At 49.6% G+C, this 24,393-nt stretch overlaps 1 protein-coding gene across 3 annotated transcripts in view; it reads left to right on the forward strand.

The window, feature by feature from the left end:
• Positions 1 to 24,393, forward strand: part of LOC147626078 (uncharacterized) — a 79,253-nt gene that overhangs the window by 17,354 nt on the left and 37,506 nt on the right. For all 3 annotated transcript variants that reach the window (XR_015268771.1, XM_086817644.1, XM_086817642.1), the window contains exons 3-4: positions 18,885 to 18,977; positions 19,085 to 19,282. Coding sequence is in view for 2 of the 3 variants with exons in the window: in XM_086817644.1 (XP_086673770.1) it covers positions 18,885 to 18,977; positions 19,085 to 19,282 (291 nt within the window). In the remaining variant the exon portion in view is untranslated. The remainder of the gene's footprint in view (positions 1 to 18,884; positions 18,978 to 19,084; positions 19,283 to 24,393) is intronic.

Here is a 24,393-nt window from a genome sequence, read left to right on the forward strand (position 1 = left end):
GTTAGAGAGGCAGAGGAGCAGAGACATGAGTTTTACTATCGCCGCCAGGCCTCTCAGTGGACGCAGCTTGGTGATAGAGTGACTGGGGAGTTTTTTGAGATTACTGGGCCCGCCATGCTCGAGCAAGAGTCCGCCAGCTTGGGAGGCCGGACGGATCGGTAGCTACTGAGCCCGAGGAGATTAGAGCCATTGCCACTGGGTTCTATAGAGACCTGCTTGCAGCGGAGCCAGCCCCACTGAGGCTCGAGATGCTTGCAGACAGACTGTGTGGGCCCATGTGCAGAGGAGGGTCACAGATCGTTTGTGTACAGTTCTGGGTGAGCCTCTCTCAGAGGTTGAGCTTGCTGAGGCCTTGAGGGCCCTTCCGCGCCATAGTTGCCCAGTTGAGGACGGATTGACGCCTGCCTTTTTTATGCGCTATTGGGACCTTTTGGGGCCAGGCCTCCGCAGGGGCTTTCAGTATGTTTTGGACACTGGGATGATGCCACAGAGCTTTTCAGAGGGCTTGATCTTTCTTATCCCCAAGGGGGAGGGAGTATCAGATGATATTCGGCATTGGAGACCTATTACGATCCTCAATACTGTCTACAAGGTCTTGGCAAAGGCCTTGAGTTTGAGGATCCAGTCCTTCCTGGGAGAGTTGATTCATGCTACCCAGACAGGATTCGTCAAGGAGCGTAGTATCCTTGACAACATTTTCACCTCTTGGGAGGCGACGGCCCGAGCTAGATTTCTTGGTGAGGACTTGGTCGTGATGCTTCTCGATTTTGAGAAGGCATACGATAGAGTCGATTGGGGTTTCTTAGAGGGCACTATGCTTCGCCTGGGCTTTGAGCCAGGTTGGATTCGAGGGGTGGCGGCTCTATATTCCACAGCTCGTAGCCAGGTGTTGATTGCAGGAGGACGGGGCCCGAGTTTTGAGTTGACCAGATCAGTCCGTCAGGGGTGTCCTCTCGCCCCATTTCTTTTTCTCTTCTTTGCTGAGCCTATGAGCATGTATCTGACGGCAGAGGAGGTTGGTTTGAGAGGACTCCAGCTCCCAGTCCGGAGGGAGGACCTGCTCGATGTTGAGTTTGCTGATGACACGGGTTTATTTTTGCATGGCCAGGAGGCCAATCTTCAGCGGGCTGAGCAGTCGCTCCAGGTTTTTAGTGCAGCTTCGGGAGCATTGATCAATTGGCGCAAGACAGTGGCCTTTTGGATCAGTAGCGCTCCCACTCCGACATGGAGCCCAGACCCGGGTTTTAGATGGATTCCTCCAGGCACAGCAGTGCGATATTTGGGATGCCAGATTGGACTAGATTTGTCACTTGAGCAGCAGATTGCCCCGCTTCTTTTGAGCGTTCGGAGGAAGCTTTTGTATTGGAGTACAGCTCGGCTATCCTTGGCTGGGAGGGTGGTGGTGGCAAATCAGGTGCTTTTAGCGACCATGTGGTACATTACGTCTTGTTGGATCTTCTCGAGCTCTTGTATCAGCCAGGTTTAGAGGCTGATCAGGAACTTTCTTTGGTCTGGGCGGGATGGTCAGCCAGCCCGGGCAAAGGTTTCTTGGGCAGTTATTACACTTCCGTTGGCCCAGGGAGGCTTGGGCATTATAGATCCAGCAGATTTGCCTTGAGCATCCTGAGAGCTTGGGAGTTGCTGAGACCGGGGCTCTCTCAGAGACCTCCCTCTTGTGATGAGGAGCGGGCCAGACAGCCGCTCATCTGGAGCCCATCGGTTCGCACAGAGCAGGGTCATATGCTGGGTTCTCGACCTCGTCTAGCTTGGGGACCATTGGCGGCGGCAGGCCCAGCATGTAGTTTTGGAGATTGGCAGGCCTTCTGCAGTCTCCCAGAGGAGATCCAGGTGGAGAGGCTGAGTCACTTCAGAGGGGGGTTGATTATGAGGGATGACATTCAGGAGGCACTCACAGAGGAGTGGTTCACGCCTCTCGAGCCCGTGGCCCCACGGTGGATGGGAGCCTTTACTCAGTTGGAGATCCTGATTGCTGTCAGAGCTTGCACTGAGGATGGCAGATGCCTTTACTATGAGATCCAGGATGAGGGCAGGCTTCAGAGAGTGGAGGTGGAGTCGCCTTTGGTTGCAGAGTGCATCTTTCAGAGGATACGGGTGGTGCCGCCGCTTCTCGGAAGTGGCATATTGACCCAGACCCTGCAGATGTGGACTTTGATTGGCGCATATGGGCATATGCAGTGCGCCCCTTGGCCCGGCTCCAGTGGGACCCACGCGAGTACGAGTGGCATGATCCTTATGCATCCCTTGAGGCCATAGAGATCCAGTGGGACCCAAGCGAGTACGAGTGGCATGATCCTTATGCATCCCTTGAGGCCACAGAGATCACCTTTTTCCAGTATACTGTTCGGTTGGGACGACATATTTTGACGGCGAGGAGGATGGTCTCTCCAGCTACATCGGGGCACTGGCGGCTATAGGGACTCTCTCAGGAGGAGGATTTTTGGACCAGGATCTGGGCTAGTCGACAGGCACGCAGGATCTCGACTTTCCAGCGGCTGGTCGCCCACAGTTGCTTTGCAGCTGGCAGCTGGCTTGTTTACAGCGGTCTTCCGGCGGCCTGCGTCCGATGCGGCCACCCTAGGGAGACATAGAGACATTGCCTATGGGACTGTCCTCAGGCACAGCAGATTTGGCTGTGGATGCTGCGCATTCTGGCCCCCCTTTCTCCAGAGGGTATGTACACGTGGGGTGCCGCTGCTTGGTCGACTTCGTCAGGGCCTGCTATGGGCTATGAGACAGAGCAGGACAGCCAGGCCATCAGATTCATTAGGGGCCAGCATCGCCTTGTTCCTTCACCGGACTTTTCGTCCGCCGGCTAGACACAGGAGAGGGATCTACGATGGGAGCTCCTCAGCAGCCTCACCATATGGTTCACCTGGAGGGCCCGGTGCTTCAGGGCATTTGAGGGGAGATTGGAGCCACCAGCAGAGACTGTTCGGGGGATCTGGCAGGAGTTGATCCACACCCTGCGAGGACAGTATAACCGCATCCGGGGCGACTCGGATGAGGCGATCTTGCGGCGCCAGGCCTTTCACACCACTTGGCGCAGCGGCCCCTTCTATACCCTACACGCGGTGTCCCCCCGTTGGCACTCTACAGGCCACCTGTTTGGCTTTTCCCCCCTCCTATTGTATGATATAGCCTCTCAGTTCTTTGTACTGATACTTGTATTTTTTTCAGCACCTAGGGAGAGTCTCCCAGGCTGCCTTGCTTTGTTCTCTGCTGTGTTTTCTTATGAGCAGAGAGGATCTTTTGTAGCCCTACGGGCGTTTTTTATATAACTAATGAAAGGATCTTTTCTTGGAAAAAAAAAGAGAGCCCGGTATTCGGCCTTTGTTGAAGAACCTGCAACAATATCTTGCTTTTTGCTAGACCAAGAGAAAGGGACAGATCCGAGGAGGGAGAACAAATAACCACCATGAGAACGTCGAGAATCGAGGTCACCAGCCCAGTTGGAGTCCGTGTAACCGTGCAAGGAGATCCCGCGACTGTAGTGAAGTCCATACGAATAGGTACTTGCTAGATAGCGAACAACCCTCATTGCTGAACTCCAATGTGGCTCCTTTGGAGCATTGAAATACTGGCTTAAAATGGAGGTACAATAGGAGATATCAGGACGAGAATTTGTGAGCCAAATAAGTTTTCTAACCACTTGTCGGTAGGCTCGCTCTTCATGTGGAGGTGAGTCCACTTCCTTTGATAGTTTAACGGTGGGGTCCAATGGAGTGGCCACAGGGATAGCACCATCAGGAAAATAGGAAGTAATGAGTTGGAGACAGTATTTCTGTTGAGATACGAAAATACCATCAGGATGTTGGATCACCTCCATGCCAAGGAAATATGAGAGAAGGCCGAGAGCAGTCATCTCAAAAGTTTGTCTAAGCTGTGTATCAATCATTTTGTCTTGATGGGAACGTGAAATTATTAGGTCATCGACATACAGAACAAGGTAGCAAACGAGCACCTGATTAGTGTGAATATAGAGATTGGGGTCAGAGTGTGATGGGTGAAAACCTTGGCTGGGAAAAAATTTGTCGATGCGATGATACCACGCCCGGGGTGCTTGTTTAAGCCCATAAAGAGCTTTATGTAGGCGAAAAACTTTATCCTCAAGACCAGGGAGAGGGAGTCCCTGAGGTTGGTCAACATAGACCTCCTCTTGAAGAATGCCGTTTAAAAAAGCACTCTTAACATCCATATGGTAGATTGGCCATTTATGGTGGGCAGCTAGATTGAGTAAAAGACGGATTGTGGTCATTCGAGCAGTGGGAGCAAAAGTCTCGTCGAAATCAATGCCTTCTTTTTGGCGAAAGCCTTGCACGACAAGCCGGGCTTTGTATTTGTCCAGGGTACCATCGGCCTTAAATTTGGTGTGGAAAATCCATTTGGTTCCAATGACCTTCTTATGACGAGGGCGATCCACAAGGGACCACGTGCCATTACGGTCAATGCTTTCAAGTTCGAGTTCCATTGCCTGTTTCTAGGATGGAATTCTAATAGCATCTTTCCACGAAGTTGGCTCATCATGTGCCACATAGTCTGCGGTAAAAAAAGAGGAAAATGAGGCACGAGAGGTGAGTCTGGTGGATCGACGAGGACCGTCCAAAGGGATATCAAAGGGAAGTATACCAAAATCACGGATGGTTTGTTGATACCAGCTAGGTAAAGGGTCCCTAGGTGGTTGACGAGAGGAGGAAGCCTCCTCAAGAGGAGGATTTGTAGGTAACTGATGGGGTTAATTTGGCACAGTCTGAGATTCTTGTTCAATTGGTATGGGCAGCGGAAGGTGAAGTAAGTCTCGCTCATCAAAGACAATGTCTCAACGAACAAAAACTTTGTTTGATCTTGGATCAAAAACTTTGTAAGCCTTTGATTTAGAAGAGAAACCCACAAAATTGAGCAACTCACTCCTTGGCTCAAGCTTGCTCCTTGTATAATTCAGAGTGTGAGTATATGCTCGACATCCAAAAACAAGAAAGTGGGAAACGGTTGGCTTCTCTCTCGCCAAAGAAAGCCTCAAATGGGGTCCTGTGCGGAACAGCAACCGTGGGGCAACGGTTCAGAAGATACATTGCAGTGCTGATCGATTCTGACCAGAGACGTTCAGGCAGCTTAGCTGCAAAAAGCATGGAGAGTGCCATATCCATGACCGTTCGGTTCTTGCGCTCGATCACTCCATTCTGTGGGGGAGAGTTGGTGGAGGTGAGTTGGTGTTGAATGCCATGATCTTGCAAGAACTGAGAAAATTGATGGGAGATAAAATCACCCCCATTGTCACTACGAGCAGTCCCAATGGAGACGCCCATTTGATTGGTGACTAACCGAACCCATGTCGAAAAGTATTGGAAAGCGTCAGATTTATGCTTTAAGAAATATACCCACATGTACCTTGAATAATCATCAACAATCAGCATGTAGTATAGAGATCCATTCAAGGAAGGGATTGGGGATTGACCACTCAAGTCGAAATGAATCAACCGGAGGATTCCCGAGGCCCGATGAGTAGCGTGTTGTGGGAGTGGGGTACGATGTTGTTTACCCAGTTGACGGGGTTGACAGACATCCTTTGTCAGTTTGAGGCTGGGTATACCTTCAACTAACTTGTCTCGAGATAGCTTATAGAGAGTGGAATAGGGTAAATGACCATAGCGAAAGTGCCATAGTCGTTCAATGTCGGAAGGAGCTTGGGTAACATAGGCCCGAACCCCATAAAACTGTGAGTCAATAGAAGAAGGCTCAGTTCGAAAAGTGGACAGTCGGTACAAACCATCCTTCTGAGCTTGTCCTTTGGCAACAACAAGACCAGTAGTTTCATCAATTACCTCAACAACTCGTTTGTTGAAGTAAACACCACGATCGAGTTGGGTAAGCTGGGAGACAGAAAGAAGGTTGAGACCTAAATTAGGGACAAGATAGACATTGTCCAAGGTAGCCTTGTTGGGGCGAGTGCTGGTGTCAAATAAGGCAGTGCCAATGGATTTTATGGGCATCATTGTGTTGTTGCCACATCAAACTTCTCCCTTAACGGGATGCTGAGAAATGAAAATGTCAGCATTACGTGCGATATGGTGAGTAGCGTCATTGTCAACTACCCGAGTGACAGGATGACCACAGGGAAGAGTTGGATGGGCCTCAATAATGGGCACCTTGCGATTATCAGGTAATTGACAAATCTGAATGAGGGCAGAGGCGTTTCCGTGCGGATGGCCTTGTTTAGGCCTTCGTTTCTTCCTTTTGGTGGAGTGGTGGCGGGAATCAATCTTAAGAGCGACCTGAGCAATGTTGGCTGAGGAGCCAAGATGAGGTGTGAGGGAAGACCAGTCAAACATCTCTTCAGGAGTGGTGAAAGAAACTGACTGGGAAGGTGGGGCGTGAGCAACCTGACTATTAGCTCGCCAATGGGAGGAACGTGGCCAAGTAGAACCATTTCCTTGTTGTTGGGTCCGTGGAGGGGAGCTTGGTAGAGTCGGTGTTGGATTGCTACCCCCTCTGAATCGCCAATTTGGGGCATTGCTACCACCTTGGTTGTTTTGGCGGGTGGAGGTAGTAGGGTTGGAGTTATTGCCTCTATTTTCCTTGTTTTTAAAAACACACTCATCATCAACATGGCCAGGTATTTGGCAAGAGGTGCAAAATCTATTCTTTTTGGGAATATTTTACCAGTAGGGAATGGGTGTGGAGGCATGATTTTTGGAATCAGTGTGGTTGCTAGAAGATTTGCCTTGATTTCCTAAGATGCTATTCCCTTTCCCTTGCTGTCCTTTTTGAGTAGAGGTTGTATCGGACACAAGGGCCCCCTCTTGAGTGGAGGGAGAGGATGACTTCTTGGGATGAAATTGGTCATGCAACCTAGCAAAACGCAAGAGTTGGCATTCACACTCATATAGGTTAGGCATAGGCTCTAAACTAATGGTCTGTGTGACAAAAGTGGAGAAGCTAGGAGGCAACTTGTTTAAAAGAGTGATGACCTGATCTTCCTGGGACTTGGCAGAGCCAGTGGTGGCAAACTCGGCGTTAAGGCGCCGATATTCAGCAACTTTGACGGTTAGGTCATCTCCTTCTTTGATAGAGAAAATTTGAATTTGATGCTCAAGATCAATGTGACGCGTACGATCACGTGCGGCATATCTCTCAGCGAGATGTGCCCATCTGTCAGAGACATAGGGGAACTGCTGGAGTTGGGAATGAAACTCATGCAGAAGGCCTTGCATGAGCTCCACTATAGCAGTGGCATTTCCAGCCTCCCAATGGCTGATGACGTCAGGAGGTACGAGAGAAGGGTGGGGTTTTGGGTCAAGGCCCTTTACGAGGTTCCAATAACCTTGGGATGTGAAAACTTGTTCCATAGGATTAGCCCAGGTTGTATAATTAGACCTGTTAAAACGAGTCTTTTCTATGAAAGCATTTCTGGACATGGAAACATGAAAGGAAGATGGTGGGGGAGTCTAGGAAGGCTGGTGGCCATATCCAGAGTGGAAGTGTTGAGAAGAGAAACTCGACGGCTCACCGAGACCAGGCATGGATGAAAGACCTGTTGAGGGTGCTCCATAAGAGGGAATCAAGTTTTGGGTACTCATCATAGGAGGAATACTAGGTTGAGGTACGAACCCTGGATAGGACACATAATTGGAAAAAAAACCAGTGCCAGAGATGGGTTGGTAAACCACCTGATACCTTGGAATGTTGGGTGAGACCGCAGTGACAGAGGGCGACGTGTTAAAAGCTAACTGGGATGGGTGGAAACCATACGCAGGACCCAAAAGAGGTGCAGGCAGTGATGACTGCATGCCAACACTAGTAGGGAGAGGTATGGGTTGGGAGGGAGGGTTTTGAGTTTGAATTTGGGCAGTATTTCATAACACATTAGGAGTTGGAACAGAAAGTGAACCAGAGGAGAAAACAGTGTTACCTACTTGAACACCGGAAGTCGGAGAATGAGTTATACTCCTAGACCCATCTATTAGGGTTCACAAAATTCTAGGGATCGAGGGTAGTTGATGGTACCGTTTGCTGATAAGCTTGGAGAAGAAGAACCATATGCCAAGGGTGAAGAGGGTGAGTGGGTAAAAGTAGGCTGGTCGTCTCCCAATGAAAGACCTCGAATAGGGCTCTCCAGTGAATAAGGAGTTCCATCCTCTGTGTGATCTATATCGGAATAAGGGGAGTCAGTATCTGGTATGAAAGGCTGATCCTCTTGAATCGAGGGTAGACGATCCATGGTGTGTTCTTTCTAGGTCTTTGATCCCTTTGTTCACGATAGCTCTGATACCATGTGAGGGCAAAAGAGACCAAAGAACCAAATATATGAAAGATCAGAGTAAAACACACAGTATGCAATGTTGTTGTCAATATAAAAGATGAAGTCCAGTACAGGAGCTCTATGTGAGACTCCGGATAAGCAGAGAGAACTGCTGTCCCATAAAACGAGGTTAACAAAGCTGGAGTAACCCTGGTGTAAGCACCGATATAAGCCTGAAGCACACGTCAGAGATCACTTGATGTAGACGACAAAGTGAACTTGGTGTAGGCGATGTAGTAGGTGAAGTTAACGCTGCTGGTAACCTGATGAAGGTGACGAAGTCAACCTAAAGAAGGTGATGCAGAAAAGCTGATGTAGGCGCCCAGTTCGTCACCTAAAGTAGGCGATGCAAAAAAGCTGATGTAGGCGCCCAGACGAATAGCAGTTAACGCTGCTGTTGAGACTGGCTGTAGGCGGCATCAAGTTGCAGTCAAATCAGTGCATGACCTGGCTGTAAGCGATGCAATAGAAGCTGATGTAGGTGTCGACTTGTGTGCTGACCAGCAAGCAGTGGTAATACAGACGTGAGGCGACCTGTACACAAGTGTTGGAGCGCTGATGTAGGCGCCCAGACGAATAGCAGTTAACGCTGCTGTTGAGACTGGCTGTAGGTGGCATCAAGTTGCAGTCAAATCAGCGCATGACCTGGCTGTAAGCGATGCAATAGAAGCTGATGTAGGTGTCGACTTGTGTGCTGACCAGCAAGCAGTGGTAATACAGACGTGAGGCGACCTGTACACAAGTGTTGGAGCGCTGATGTGAGGTGACCAACACACGAGCAGATGGAACGTTGCGATGATGAGAAAACGTAGATGCGCTTGCATGTCAGTTGGTGAGCCGAGGACAAGCGAAGGGTCTCATTTATATATGAGAATTAAAGTGCCCAGCAAAGAAGTCGGCCCTTTTTGGGCTGCATGGTTTAGGTACATTCACACAGACTCATCCGATGTTCTTGGGAGAGGTGATGAAGTAAGCACTGGTGGTTGGAAAGTAGCAGCTGGCACTAGAGTTGCAGCAACTGGATGAGGAGGAGGAGGAGTTGACGTGGAAGAGGTATAAGATCACTTACATCTGTCTGGAATGGATCATCCAGAAAGTCGGAAGATGCATCAGGTGGAGAGGAGTCGATGCTAAACAAATTCTCATCAAACCGAGCATCACGGGAACTGATGATGTCATCAACCTCCGGATCCCAAAAGCGGTACCCTTTGGATCTTAGATTGTAGTAAGTGAAGATCATCCTCTTTGACTTCGGTACGAGTGTGGTCCTCTTTTGATCTCAGACATGCACATAAGCAACACAACCAAAAACACGTAGGTGAGAAACAGAAGGCTTGTGTCTTGTAAAAGCCTCCCCGGACTCATCCCCTCAACCGCTTTTGTGAGAGAGCGGTTAATGAGATAAACTGAGGTAGCGATAACTTCATCCCGAGAAAGCAGGAGGGAGACTTGCATGATGCAACAAAAAATGAGCCATCTCTTTTATGGTCCATAAGAGGGAAGAAGAAAATATCGAGCCCCTCCTAGAGACTCAACCTCCATGGGTCCAAGAAGATCTGCATGTATAAGCTCTAGTCTTCGGGTTGCTCGATGAGTGGCCTCCTCTGAAAATGCATCTCGATGATGCTTGCCCATCATGCAGGATGAGGAGATGTGTGAAAGAGACCTGCTAAGAATGGAACTTCTGTAAGGCAGCAATGGACATGCCACAGAGAAGTATCTGCCTCAGAAACCAAAGGCATCAACACTCATACAAAAGGAAAATATATTGTAGTGGCCAATGCTCTTTCACGGATGTGGGCTTGTTCATTGTACGCAATTTCAGAATTGTATAGGGATTGGGTCATGGACATTCAAGAGGAGTATCTCGTAGATGAGGAAGTGTCTGAAATGGTGCAGAAATTACAGCAAGGTATCCATGAAGATTTGTCACATTATGAGCTCATAAATGGTCTCTTGTACTATAGGGACAAGGTTTATCTTGTACCTACTTCATCGTACAAGGTCAAGGTGATGGAAGAGATGTATGCAACCCCTATGGCGGGGCATTTGGGTCTCTACAAAACCTTCAACAAGAGAAGGAAGAGTTTCTTTTGGAAAGGTATGTGGAGAGATGTATACGCGTATGTGACAAGATGTTTAGCATGTCAACTAAACAAGGATCCAACACTTAAACTGGGAGGTTTGCTTCAGTCCTTGCCTATTCTCGAAGGTAAATGAATGCATGTATCCATGGATTTATTATGAGGCTTCCTTGTACAAGGAATCGTCGGGATAGCATGAATGTAGTGACGGATCGATTGACAAAAATGGCACATTTCATTCCTTCCAAAGTCACATACATGGCTTCTATGGTTGCAAGGCAATTTGTGGAGTATGTGTTTAAAATACATGGAATGCCTCAACAAATTGTGAGTGATAAGAGATGCCAAATTTATGGGCTCATTTGGAGGACACTATTTGAGCTTATGGGAACTAAATTGACTCCTAGCATTGCCTGTCACCCGGAAACGGATGGGCAAACAGAGAGAGTCAATAAGTGGGTGGAGACATATTTGAGACACTATTCTTATGACACTCAACATGACGATTGGTTGCCTTTGGCGGAATTTGCTTACAGTAGTACAAATCATGTGAGCATTGGAGTGTCGCCTTTTGAGGCCATCTATGGACACAAGGTGAATGTGCCAATGGTGATAATAGAGAAGAGGTTGCAAATCAAAATGCGAAGGATGAGGTTGAAAGGATGCGAACTCTTCTACAACAATGCAAGGACAATTTAAAGCTTGCTCAAAGGAGTATGAAGTAATATGCTGATGCCCATAGGAGATTGGCAGAGTTCAAAGAAAGAGATTGGGTGCTTTGCGCATTCCCAAATAAAGATATGCATCTCTCAACGGCAATACCAACACCAAATTGGCTCATAGATATTATGGTCCATACAAAGGGAAGAGAAGAGTGGGACAAGTGGCTTACAAGTTGTTTTCTACCGGCAACTACACGTATAATGATGTGTTCTATGTCTTTCAATTGAGAGCATATGTTGGGCCAATAGTGGAAGTTCAAGATGAGTTGCCTCCCATGAATGAGGAAGGCATGGTGGAATATGTGCCGGAAAGAGTGTTGGGTACTAGAGAAAGGGTGCTATGCAACCGTTCTTTGGTGGAATACCTCATCAAATGGAAAGGTTTACCCAACGAAAAGCCCTTATGGCACGGTTTTGGAAGGTCATGAGGACATTTTGGATGCATTTGCTGAGTCAAATGGATGGGAATAACAGTGATTCAGCTTGCTGGAAATTCCAGTAAATCAATGTTAAAGAGAGCTTCATACCATTTCAGAATGAAGATACTTGCATTGGGAAGATGGCAGACTTGATGTACTATCTTGGAGAGGAAGTCTTGGGCTGTTTTGAGGGCAAATAATGAAGTTTACAGCTATTGGAGGCCATTTACAACCATGCTTGCAAAGTGATGCTCTCACAATTGGATTGGATATGCCATTCATTCATTCACTTTTGGATGATTAGTACCCAAGCACTTATGATTGGAGATCCTACCCATGTGGATTATCTAATTGATGCAAGGTTTCGAGGATGAAACATATGGGCGGGGATGGTTTGTAACAAAGTAAAAAACGTTTTCTATGGTTGGTTGCCTCGCCGCCTAGGTTGTGTGTAGCTGCTGTCCAGTCCCTTGGCTATGCTGTTTGCTGATTTTGGTGCTTGCTTGGAGCTCGTGGCAATACCTGGGGGTGTCACTCATTGAGTGTAGCTGATGTTGGCACTTCCCAACTTCAACATTACAACCTCGGGAGTGACCTCCGGTGCCAGTGCTATGGAGAACCAGCTTTCTTGTCACTGTTGGTTGAGAGAGCCAGGCATTAGTATGGGAGGAGTGCCGGTGTCGTGCGTGGTCCTGGAATGCTAGTGACGCGTTCTCTCATCCACATTAAGGTGAGGATTGCATGTGACCAATCTTCTACGACGGAAATTCTACTCCGAAAGACTACTTCGACATTCTTATTTGGAAACATGTTTTCATACATTTTGTTCATGGAAAAATCTGTTTTTTTTTTTCCGAGAAAAGATCCTTTCATTAGTTATATAAAAACGCCCGTAGGGCTACAAAAGATCTCTCCTGCTCATAAGAGAAACAGAGCAGTGAATATAGCAAGGCAGCCCGAGAGACTCTCCCTAGGTGCTGCAAAATACAAGCATCAGTACTAAGGACTGAGGGGCTAAATCATACAATAGGGGGGGGGAATAGCCAAACAGGTGGCCTGTAATGCCAACGGGGGGATCCCGTGTGTAAGGTGTAGAAAGGGCCGCTGCGCCAGGTGGTGTGAAAGGCCTGGCGCCACAAGATCGCCTCGTCCGAGTCGCCCCGGATGCAGTCATACTGTCCTCGCTGGGTGTGGATCAACTCTTGCCAGATCCCCCGAACAGTCTCTGCTGGTGGCTCCAGTCTCCCCTCAAAGGCCGTGAAACACCGGGCCCTCCAGGTGAACCAGATGGTCAGGCTGCTGAGGAGCTCCCATCGTAGATCCCTCTCCTGTGTCCAGCTGGCGGACGAGAAATCCGGTGCCGGAACCAAGCGAGGCTGGCCCCTAATGAATCTGATGGCCTGACTGTCCTGCTCCATCTCATAGCCCATAGCAGGCCCTGTCGAAGTCGACCAAGCAGCGGCACCCCACGTAAACATACCCTCTGGAGAGAGGGGGGCCAAAATACGTAGCATCCGCAGCCAAATCTGCTGTGCCTGAGGGCAATCCCAAAGGCAATGTCTCTGTGTCTCCATAGGGTGGCCGCATCGGACGCAGGCCGCCGGAAGACCGCTGTAAACAAGCCAGGTGCCAACTCCTGAGCCCCTGTGGGCGACCAGACTGGAAAGTCGAGATCCTGCGGGCCTGTCGACTAGCCCAGAGCCGAGCCCAGAAATCCTCCAGGAACTCCTGTGAGAGTCCCTGTAGCCGCCAATGCCCCGCTGTAGCTGGAGAGACCATCCTCCTCGCCGTCAAAATATGCCTCCCCAGCCGAACAGTATACTGGAAAAAGGTGATCTCTGTGGCCTCAAGGGATGCATAAGGATCATGCCACTCGTACTCCCCTGGGTCCCACTATAGCCGAGCCAAGGGGCGCGCTGCATATGCCCATATGCGCCAATCCGGGAGCACATCAGCAGGGTCGGGGTCAATATGCCACTTCCGCGAAGCGGCGGCCACTACCCGTATCCTCTGAAAGGTGCACTCTGTAAACAAAGGCGACTCCACCTCCACTCTCTGAAGTCTGCCCTCATCTTGAATCTCATAGTAGAGGCATCTGCCATCCTTAGTGCAAGCTCTGACAGCAATCAGGATCTCCAACTGAGTAAAGGCTCCCATCCACCGTGGGGCCACTGGCTCGAAAGGCGTGAACCACTCCTCTGTGAGTGCCTCCTGAATATCATCCCCCCTCTGAAGTGACTCAGCCTCTCCACCTGGATCTCCTCTGGGAGACTGCAGAAGGTCTGCCAGTCTCCAAAACTGCGTGCTGGGCCTGCCGCTAAAGGTCCCTAGGCTAGACGAGGCCGAGAACCCAGCATATGACCCTGCTCTGTGCGAACCGCTGGGCTCCAGATGAGCGGCTGTCTGGCCCGCTCCTCAACACAAGAAGGAGGTCGTTGAGAGAGCCCCGGTCTCAGCAGCTCCCAAGCTCTCAGGGTACTCAAAGCAAATCTGTCCTCCCATCCTCTACTGAGGCCTGTCCTCCTCATCTCTATGAAGATCGCGAATCTCTGGTGCCCAAGTGCCCCCTGCTGGGGGAGCCCGAGCTTGCAGCCGTTGCAAGAGAAGCTCTTTCCAAGGCTCAGCGCCTGGAAGCAGCCCCCGAACAATAAGCTTCCCCAATAAGGCTCTACATTGATCGACTGGATCTATAATGCCCAAGCCTCCCTGCGCCAGCGGAAGTGTAATAACTGCCCATGCAACCTTTGCCCGGGCTGGCTGACCGTCCCGCCCAGACCAAAGAAAGTTCCTGATCAGCCTCTGTACGTGGCTGATGCAAGAGCTCGAGAAGATCCAGCAAGACGTAATGTACCACATGGTCGATAGCAACACCTGATTTGCCACCACCACCCTCCCAGCTAAGGATAGTCGAGCTGTACTCCAATACAAAAGCTTCTTCCGAATGCTCAGAAGAAGCGGGGCAATCTGTTGCTCAGGTGACAAATCCAGTGGGCCATCAGGGGCCTGTTGCTGTGGTGAGGGTCGAGGTCTCCTGCGAGGGCAGGCCTTGGCCAGATGACCGACCTGCCTGCATATGAAGCACTAGTTCGGGAGCCCCGAGAACTCCACTCTCTGATCAATCCATCCCCCCCCCTATCCTAGGTAGTTGAATGACCTTAGGAAGGGAGGCGATGTCAGACACCAAAACTCTGACGGAGGGTAGCCCAGCTGCTCTGGCCACCACTGAAGCTGCTGTGGGGCCAGTCTCTAGTACCGAGCCCACCAATGCTCCTAGCCGAGAGAGGAGCGGAAGATACTCCCGGCGGAGTCCAGGGAAGCAAACTGTAACATGAAAAAGGCGCTCTCCCTGCTCAGCCGCTGTTGGGTCAGAGCTGTGCTGCCAAGGTCTGAAAAAAGCCGGAGCACCCCTGATGTCAAGGGGACTCATGGCAAGGACCTTGGCCACGCTCTGGGCGGTCTCGAACTCGATCTGATAATGTCCACGGCCCAGTAGCTGTACGTCCAGGATCTTGCCCTCATTTGCAAGAAGGCGGGCCTGGAGAAGATCCCGGATCTCCCCTCTGCTGGGGCGAGTGCCGACTATACGGCAGATGGTGGAATGAGCCTGGAGGCGTTCCACCTCTGCGGTGAGGCTCGCTTCCTCTTCCGGCGAAAGAGAGAGCCTGATGGGGGTGTCCTCAGGGGCGGGCGAGGGGGCTGCGGATGAGTCCCTCTGAGGCGGGGCGGGAGGAGTCTCCATCAGAGTCTGAAGCTAAGGCGAAGTCGAGGCGAAAGCGGAAAACCTGCAAGAAACGAGCTGCACACGGAGAGGCGGAAGACGAAGGCCGGAGAAAAAAAGAAAAAAAGGACCCCTTGGGGGCGGAAGTCAGCAAGAAAGGGGAGGGGGGGGGTGAAATGGCGAAGTAGAAGCCCTAGGGGGGTGGGGGGGGGGTGGGGGGGGCGGAAGCTACGCGCAAGAGGGGCGGAGAGGAGAAATGCTGGCGGAGGGGGGGGGGTCAGGGCGCTGCAGAGGTGAGGTGGGCGCGAAGAGAGGGGGGGCGGGAAGGCGATAAGGCGAGGAGGGGGGGGCGAGAAGGCGAGGAGGGGGGCGCAGCAGCGAGGGAGGGGGGCGCAGCAATGAAAGCAGGCGGAGGGGGCAGGAGGAGGGGCGGCGGCCAGAGCAGCGTGGGAGGGGGCGCAGAAGCGACAGCAGGCGGGGGGGGCAAGAGAAGGCGACAAGCAGGCAGGCAGGCGGGGGGGGGGGGGGGGCGCAGATGTGCAGGAAGCGCAACAGGGATGGAGGGCGGGAGCTTCAGCGAGCACGATGTTCTACTTTTTCATGGAAAAATCTGTTATGAATGCTTGTGGAATTTTGTATAAAATAAAATACTCCAATAATATACATCAATATTGAGGGGGGGGGTCGGCCCTTTCTGGCCCCGGTGGTGTTCATTGTGCAATCTCATTTTCAGCTTTGTACCTTGTTGTGTTGCGCTCCATTAAAGTGAAGTGTTTAAGTGCCTAACTATTTACGAAGCGTGTCCAAGAGTGTTCACATCCTCTCGGATGAATTACATGTTTTGAATATGTAGCATAAAAAACTTATCTCTGATTGCGATCTTGTTTGGTGCTTCATAATGCACAGACAGTCTGGCCGACCTATCCTTTTTCTTAAGGAAGAGAATTGGAGCAGCAAAAGAGTAGTAGCTGGGCTTAATGGATCCATTCCCCAACAATTCCTCTAGTTATCCAACCAAATCCTTCTCCATCATCTTGCTCAGGTGGTGCAAAACTTGCACTGCTACTACTGGGTCAATGGTGTGATCCTCCGCACCTTATGGTGGCCAAGTATGGTGGCAAGCACTGTTTCGAGAAGATGGCCGAAAACGTTTCTAACAGGGCTGCCCATGTCTCATCTACACTGAAGGCTGACCTGAATTGGGCTTGTCGCGCGAGAGTACAACATAAAGACTTGGGCCAGAAGTGTGGATCACTGCAAGAAACAGTGCTGGACACCCATTGGCTGCCTCTAAAAGTGCATGATGATTACAAGAGGGGCAACACAGCCTGATGACTGCACAGGGGGCAGCAGTGAACATCAGCAAAGAAGACCCCATACCCAGTTTGGGAAACTGCCAAAAGCCATATCATTCAACAATTTAGTGCCCTTGCCTTATCTCCTTAAAATGCGGCCTTCTTATCCGTGTTCCTAATCATGTGACTAATGGAGTAATGCTAAACATTTTGTACATTGTTGATGACCACTTACCTTGTAAAAGCCAGGCTGTACTGGTAAAGAGGAGTTTTCTTTTACATTTTAACAAACAAGGAGGTACATTGCTGCAGAGCCTCCATGTGGTAGCCGAGGTTTCTTGCCAGAGTGCCTTTCAGTTTGAGTGATGCCTGTGCTCCTCAGTGCCTATCACATGCATTAGTCCTAAGATGCATGTGCCAAGACAACTGAGAACAGGCACAAGGTAGAACATGACAATTAGGGTCAAGCAGATCTTTGTGAGCCCTCACAAGATGATGCAACCAAGGAATGACTGTGAATGCAGGTTAGGGTTTGCACACACTAGGTAGATGCAGGTGCACATCAATGATGGGTTATAGCTGGTCGGAGGCATATGGCTTATGAGAATGGACAAGCCAGGAAAACTGTAAGGTCAAGTAAAGGTGGTATTAAGACGCCCACTGGCCTCATCTAGAAGTGCATGATCTCTGCGAGAAATTTTACCGGACACCCATTTGCCTACTTTGAAAGTGCATGATGACTACAAGAGAGGGGCAACACAACCTAATGGCTGCAGAGGGGCAGCAGTGAACATCAGCAAAGAAGCCCATATTGAGTTTGGGAAGCTTCCGAAAGCCAAATAAATCATCAAGTTTGGCCCTTCTCAGATGAATGGAAGATTACTGAGGTGCCGTGTTACGATCCCTAGTGGGGAGGGCTTGGCTACAGTTAAAATGCCCCTTAATAAAGAGGGGAGGGGGGGGGGAAGGGTGTGTGTGTGTGTTAGTTATCACGACTCATGGAGCAGAAATAGGTTGTTTGGGGTAGTTTCAGAACTGTTTTGGGCAGTCTAAACATGAGTAGACCAGCCTGGCCAAGAGGCCTAGGGTTTCACACCTTTTTAGCACAAGGGTTTGGTGGACTTGTGTTAATTAAATCCCCCCCCCCCCCCCCCCCCCCAAAGGCCGAGACCCCTTCATTTGTCGTCATTATCAGCCCTCAGCCCTTGAGCTAACACAGCCCATAGGAGTCTTCTGAGCAGCTAGACACCAGAAATTCATCAGCAGGCAGTAGCCTGCTCCTTTGCATACAGATAGAACCGGATGGAAAGTGACAGACAGAAGTTGGCAAAAAGTTATGGATGTAACTCTGCACTGGTTCCCTTTTTGGTAAAGCATTATGAGCACAGTGAGGTAAAGAATGAGCGTTCAGCTGTTTGTACTTCCATTTCTCATATCAAGAAAGCAAATAATGCACCGCTAGTGGGAGGAGAAGGGAATTCTGGCCACTGGCAACCGATGTAGTGTCCTTGTGCATGATCATCCATTTAAATGATCTTTGTGCATAATTACATTGTTAAGTAATTGCTACCGCGCGGTGCCCTTGCCTTGTCTCCTTAAACTGCGGCCTTCTTATCCGTGTTCCTAATTATGTGACTTTAATAGGGTAATAATGTTAAAACAATTTGTACATTGTTGATGATCATTTAGCTTGTGAAAGCCAGGCCGTACTGGAAAAGAGGAGTTTTCTTTTAGATTCTTACAAACAAGAAGGTACATTGCTGTAGAGCCTTCATGTGGTAGCCGAGGTTGCATAAAGGAGCCTTTCAGTTTGAGTGATGCCTATCTGTGCTCCCCATGTGGGGGAGCTGATTGGCTAATTAAAAAGCATGACAATATTTTCATGTCTCTTTTGAATGGACATGGGGTGAGTGAGTAGCTTTGACAAAGTAACCTCTTGGACTTACTCTATTCAGAGATCATAAACTTCCACTCTTTTTGGTGGTCTTTGTAGCCTGCCGGCCCAATAGAAGTAGGATTAAATAAGGGGTTATTGCCCCCTGTCCTAAGCTTATCCTTCTTGTGGCTTCCTTGAATCCATAGATCTTACATTATCTTCTAGTAAAATTTGCAAGCTAGACTTCTTAGAGAAATAGGGGTTACCAGCAAGATTGTTGGGTTGCCTTCCCTCTCATTGAGAGGTTCTTGAGCTTGAATTCTGGTTAGACTTTTTAGTCCTCATAGATGGCCCAAATGGACTACCATGTTTTTGCTTGTAGTCTTGATGCTGCTTTTATTTTTCAGGCTCTCCCACAAGAACACATGTAATATGTTTGGCTTTGTTTGTCAGGTTCTGCCTTCAAAAAGCAAGATGAACATAAATCGCTTATTTCAAAGTCAACAAATATTAGCTGTGACAATGACTCTAAGCTTACCCAAAGTGGTAGGTCCAGCCAAAGTCTTTTTTTCACAACAAATGTCTTATTTATGGCCTTTTTTCTCTTGGCAAGCAACTGACACACGACAACTTTCTGCTGACTTTTTTTGCAGACTTTTTTCTTCCAGCTTCAAAGAAGTGCAGAATGCAGAGAAGGCCAGAGGCAACCAATGCACTCGTTTCAGATTGCACGGAGACGAGCAAGGGTGACGGCCCAGTTCTTAGAGGAAAGAGGCTGAGAGAAGAAAAACTTGCACAGTCAGCAAAGGGAACTGCTGGCACCAATTCCAAACAGCCTACGAAAAATGAAGGTCCTAATTATGCAAAACTTGGAACATTTTTTCATAGTCTTGGTCTGGTAAATTAAGTGACTTGAGCCCTTTCTGTAAGACTACTGGCTAGATCACAAAATGCAAGCACTCCAGCAACGTACTAGTAAGGTCGATGTTAATGTGAGCAATGCTCCAAAATACAAAGAATGTTTCGCAATCAACTTTAAACCTAAGAAAGTGATGACCTCTTGCGGCACCCTGCCTTTATCACACTCTTCTGAGCACCTGGGCTCCTTTACAGCTCAAGAGGGAAGGTTGATGATTGATCAATGAAGCAGGAAGGAGAGGAGGGAGGGAGGTGGGAGGACTGTTGTCATCGGCTGCAGTACACGCTGGTTGACCTGCTTCAAGCCAGTCATGGGTTAGTTCTGAGCTTGTTCGCCAGCAAGAGCATCCCAAAAATGGCCGGCATGTTCATGTTTGGGCGTCCACCTGACGGTCCATACCTGGCCGCCTGGGATCTATTTGGCCCACCTGAATCTGGAGTCGTCCGTCTGCTGTCTGCCCTCCAGTTGTCCGCCTTGCTGTTGCTGTCCACCTTGTTCGTCCCCTCCGTGATGGTGGCTGCCCACCCTTGTGAAGCAGACCACCCTAAAGGATAGAGGTGTGTCACATTCTGCCTCACTAAGATTGCAGCTGGTCTTAGCTGTACTACTTCCAAAAGGGTACTGCACAAAAGAACTGACCAACTCAAGTTTGCTTGGACCAAAGGTACTAGAGGTCGTGAGAATTTGGAGGAAGCTCTATGTCTTGTTCAAGCTAACATTGTGTTCTCGTCGTGGATCTTGTTATTCTTGCCTGTGTCTCCTTGCGAAGGCCTTCCAACTGTTTTTCGTGCTGGTTCAGGACCCTGTCTGACACCTTCTTCTGCTCGATCAACGCCTTCTTGGTGTTGTCCTCTAGAGTCTTGATGTATGTCTTCACCTCTTGTAGGCTCATCTTGGCTATTGCCCCCTAGTTGCTGCCTTGGGTGCCGGAGCTGGGTGGGTAGGACATGCTGAGCTACATGTGCAAAGGGGCAGGGAGCCACTAGCATGTAGCACGAACAGGGGTGTGCAACGCGAATAGCAGGGCGGCCCAAGGGTGTGCAGTGCAAAGAGAGAGAGAAAGAACGAAAGAAAGATATATTAAGCGTCTAAATCTGTATTAACATCTTCGAAAGGCCAAAATGACCTATGAGACTAAAAGTTACAAATAATCTGGTCAGATGAAGTACAAATGTCAGTGGTGTGTAACAGAAAAAAGTGAGAAAAGATCTAAAGATCTAGAGATCAAGAGTAACATGGGAAAATGGGAAACATGGGAAACCTACTAAGAGGGGATGAAGGTGTCCACACAGACATCTCTGGGCGCGTGAGGCTCATGAATGTGTGAGGGTATAGACGGGCCCTCAGTGGGGATGAAATCCCTCATAGGTCGCTGAAGCATGAAGACAAGCTCCTCCAGGGTGAACTGCCTGGAGGGTATCTGCTGGTGATTTGCGATGATCTCTCTAATCCTCCCATGCCATCTGGATCTGCTACGGATACCCGGAGGTCTAGGGCGTCTGGCTCGACATAGCTGAGAGGCACGCTCAAGATTTACCCCTCTGGATGTGGATGCGGCTGTGTCCTGACCCTGCCTCTACTGTGCTGAAGTGGTGCTCCCAAAGAAATCAGTAAGCTGTCTCTGCACAGGACCTGTGTGTGCTACTCCTCCACGTATGAGAGTCTGTCTATGCCAGCGTATCTCTAGTAGAAAAAGTCCTAGGCATCTCTGGTCACTGTAATCCATCACTTTGGCAAGGGGGCCGAACCCCTCTCTGAAAAGGCAATGGAACCTCCCTCTAATCTCATAGTACACGGGGCATCGGCAGATGTGCTCCTCCGTCTCTGGCTCTAGCTGACATAGCTGACATATACGCTGCTTTGCCGGTACTCTCTGTGGTCCATGAGAAGGGGCGTCTGAAGAGTACTGAAAACGTGGCAATCTATCCATCGAGATCCCATGTTGACCGAACCATGTAGTCATCTATGATTACCAGCATGTTCATCTCCCCTTTCTGCAAGATGTCGTGATGACTCCAAAGCGAGCCTAGCATATTTGGGTCAAGGGAGCTCCCTTAAACTGTGGAGGAAAGATACTGACCTGGTAAGAGCCTCTACTACGAGTGGTACAACAGCCGTCTCTGCTCGAATGATCTCATGTGGGACTGATGGCTTACTGCGTATCATCCTAGCAATCATCATAACAAGAGGTCTCTCTCTCTCTCTCTCTCTCTCTCTCTCTCTCTCTCTCTCTCCCCCCCCCCCCCCATGCGGTGGCGGCGATGATCTAGGTTCGGTCCCAAATAGGGGCACCATATAGTAGAGTAGGGGAGACCAAAGTATCAAAGAGCCATAATTTGGTCTTGGGCTCCTGAAACTGTACTTGTGAGCACATCTTCTCTAGCATCCCTAGGGCAGCATATCCTCGTATCCATGAGGTACATCATCTTGGGTACAAAATAGTAATAAAGAAAGATAACAAAAATCTAAAACTATAAAATCTGATCTAGGTACATGAGCAGAGAGCTCTCATATTACCCTAATACATTCCTCATGGGCCGCTGTGACATGGTGCTTAAGGTGGTAAAATAAAGCCGGTGCGAGAAGGTCCTACGATGATGGGAGATGATGGCCTGGATCCTCCTGTGGTGGTGTGTGTGGCCGTGGGCGAGGGCCATGGGGTCTGGGGCATCGAGCTCTTCATAACTTAGTGGCTCTGTTGAGTGTCACACCTCTCGGCGGAGCTCTTGCACTAGCTTGTGGTCCGGGTATGGTGGGTGGATCGGCCCTCGGAGCGTTGGTCTAGAAGAAGTCGGTGAGAGCACTCTGTGCTGGTCCTCGAGCAAGTACAGCTAATCTAGATCTCACTAAGGACTCCTTGTGTTTGCGGAGCTCTAGAAGAAACAGTCGCACAGGCATCTCTGATCCGGGAAGTCCATGATCTTGGAAAGTGGTCCAAACCCAGCTCGACAGAGGCAGTGGAACCTCCCCCAAATCTCATAGTATACAGGGCATCGGCATATGTAATGATCCTCTGTCTCGGGCTCCTAGTGACAGAGCTGGCATATCCTGTCCTCTAGTGCGGCCGCCCTGGGCCCATATCTGGTAGTCTCCACTCTCAGCTGGTGGGACGAGGCGTGGATCTGGCCAATCGCACATAACACTCCAAAAGGTAGGTGTGTGTCCATGTAGCGTGGGCGGATGATAAAGCTATCCTCTATTAGGCATAGGAGGTGATCTTTGTAGAAGGCCATCTTTGTCCCTAGTGGATGACTAGGTGAACTCCATGTCCTCTGAGTATCCAGTCTGACAATGTCCTTCCTAATAACCCTGTTTGCTCTGTGTGGTTGAGAGCAAAAGACGGGGCCTCTATGCTGTACTGGAACGGGGGGAGTGCCTCCATGTGCATGCCATGCATGCCAAACCAAGTGCCTACCTATGCATACCAGCACTATGTATCTCCCTCGAGTGTCAGCTATCTCGAGGACTCCAGGGCTAGCCGGGGGTATCTATCAAGTGGAAGCTCCCATGGCCTGTGCCAGTATGCCACTGTCTGGAATAGAGCCTCTGTCACTATCGGTGCAGCCCCCATCTGTGCCCACACAATCTCATGTGGCACTGATGGCTTACTCCTAATCATGCGCGAGATCATTGCCACTAGGGGCCTCTCCATCGGCTTCCACCCATCATATACCTCCTCTGTATCTGTCTCGGCCAGCTCTCTCTTCTGTCTCCTCCTATGGTATAAGCTGGGACCCCAGATGGGGGCGCACCATACAGTAGTGTAGGTGTAACTAGAGTATCAAATAGCCAAGGCTTCGTTCTTGGCTCCTGAAATTGTATCTGTGAGCATTACCTCTCTAGCGAGCCAAGGGTTGCATATCCCCTCATTGGAGATAGGAGTCCCATGTGACATGGATAGCATCATTGCCTTCTATGAGTTTGCACTGAACGAGTGAAAGCCTAGGGGGTACATCGTAGGAGATTTCCAACACTATTGGGGTGAAACAGGGCTGCCCTCTATCACCCACTCTTTTTGGCCTCTACATTGATGAGCTTCATTGACGGATTAGGCGGGGTTGGTCCCACACTGGCAGGCATATTGATCTCCCTACTACTTTATGCAGATGACGTCCTCCTCCTCTCAGATTCAGTGGAGGGGCTTGAGAGACAGCTGGATGCCTTACAAGACTTCTGCACTCAACGGGACCTCTCTATTAGCCTTGGTAAAACCAAAGTAATGGTCTTCAATACTTCTTGCCCCTTCACATCCAGTTTGAGCTTCACATATAGAGTGGATCCTTTGTAGATTCTCAGTTCGCCATGCTTACCATAGCACATACCAGAGTGACACGGGGATATGTAGCCTTGAGCTTACTTCAGTGGCAATGCTTCCAGGCACATTTCCAGGAGACGAGGACGAAGGGTTGGCTTTTTGACACCCTTGTCACACTAGCCTTGATGTATGGAGAAGCAAATTTATCGGATGAGGATTGGTTGCGAGTTGAGAGGCCCTAGGTCATGATGTTCTCCCATATGATCCGCAACAAACCATCAGTCCCACACCGGATTATCCAGGCAAGGTTTGCTGCAGCTGCGATGGTAGTGGATGCGCTCTTCTAGACAATCACATACCTCCATCGCATCAGTTACATGGATCCCCGTAGCTACCCAAGGCTTGCCCTGGAGTCCTCGAGAGAGCTAGCACTCGAGGGCCACTCTGGAGTATAGTATGCCTTAGTTTCCACTTGGTTCTCAGTATACGGGCTTTGCGACCGCCTACCACCCCTTACGTATAGTTTGGACTCCCCTTTTCTCCGGCTCTCTCATGAGGACACCGATCAGGTTATTTGGTTAGATCTTCTTAGCCTCTACACCCACTGCACATGGATCACACCTTCGGAGCTCCCAACAAAGATGCACTTCGATAGAGATCACTTCCTCACGCTCACTTAGGATGGATTCATCCAACAGTTGGGCACTTGAGTGTTCACATGTCCCATGCCATGCATGAGCACGTCTTCAGAGATGGGGAGCTCATACGGAGACCCAGGGAGGAGAGGA

This window comes from Cibotium barometz, chromosome 23 (genome assembly GCF_041138505.1).
Source record: "Cibotium barometz isolate CiBa-2024 chromosome 23, ASM4113850v1, whole genome shotgun sequence".
NCBI lineage: Eukaryota > Viridiplantae > Streptophyta > Polypodiopsida > Cyatheales > Cibotiaceae > Cibotium > Cibotium barometz.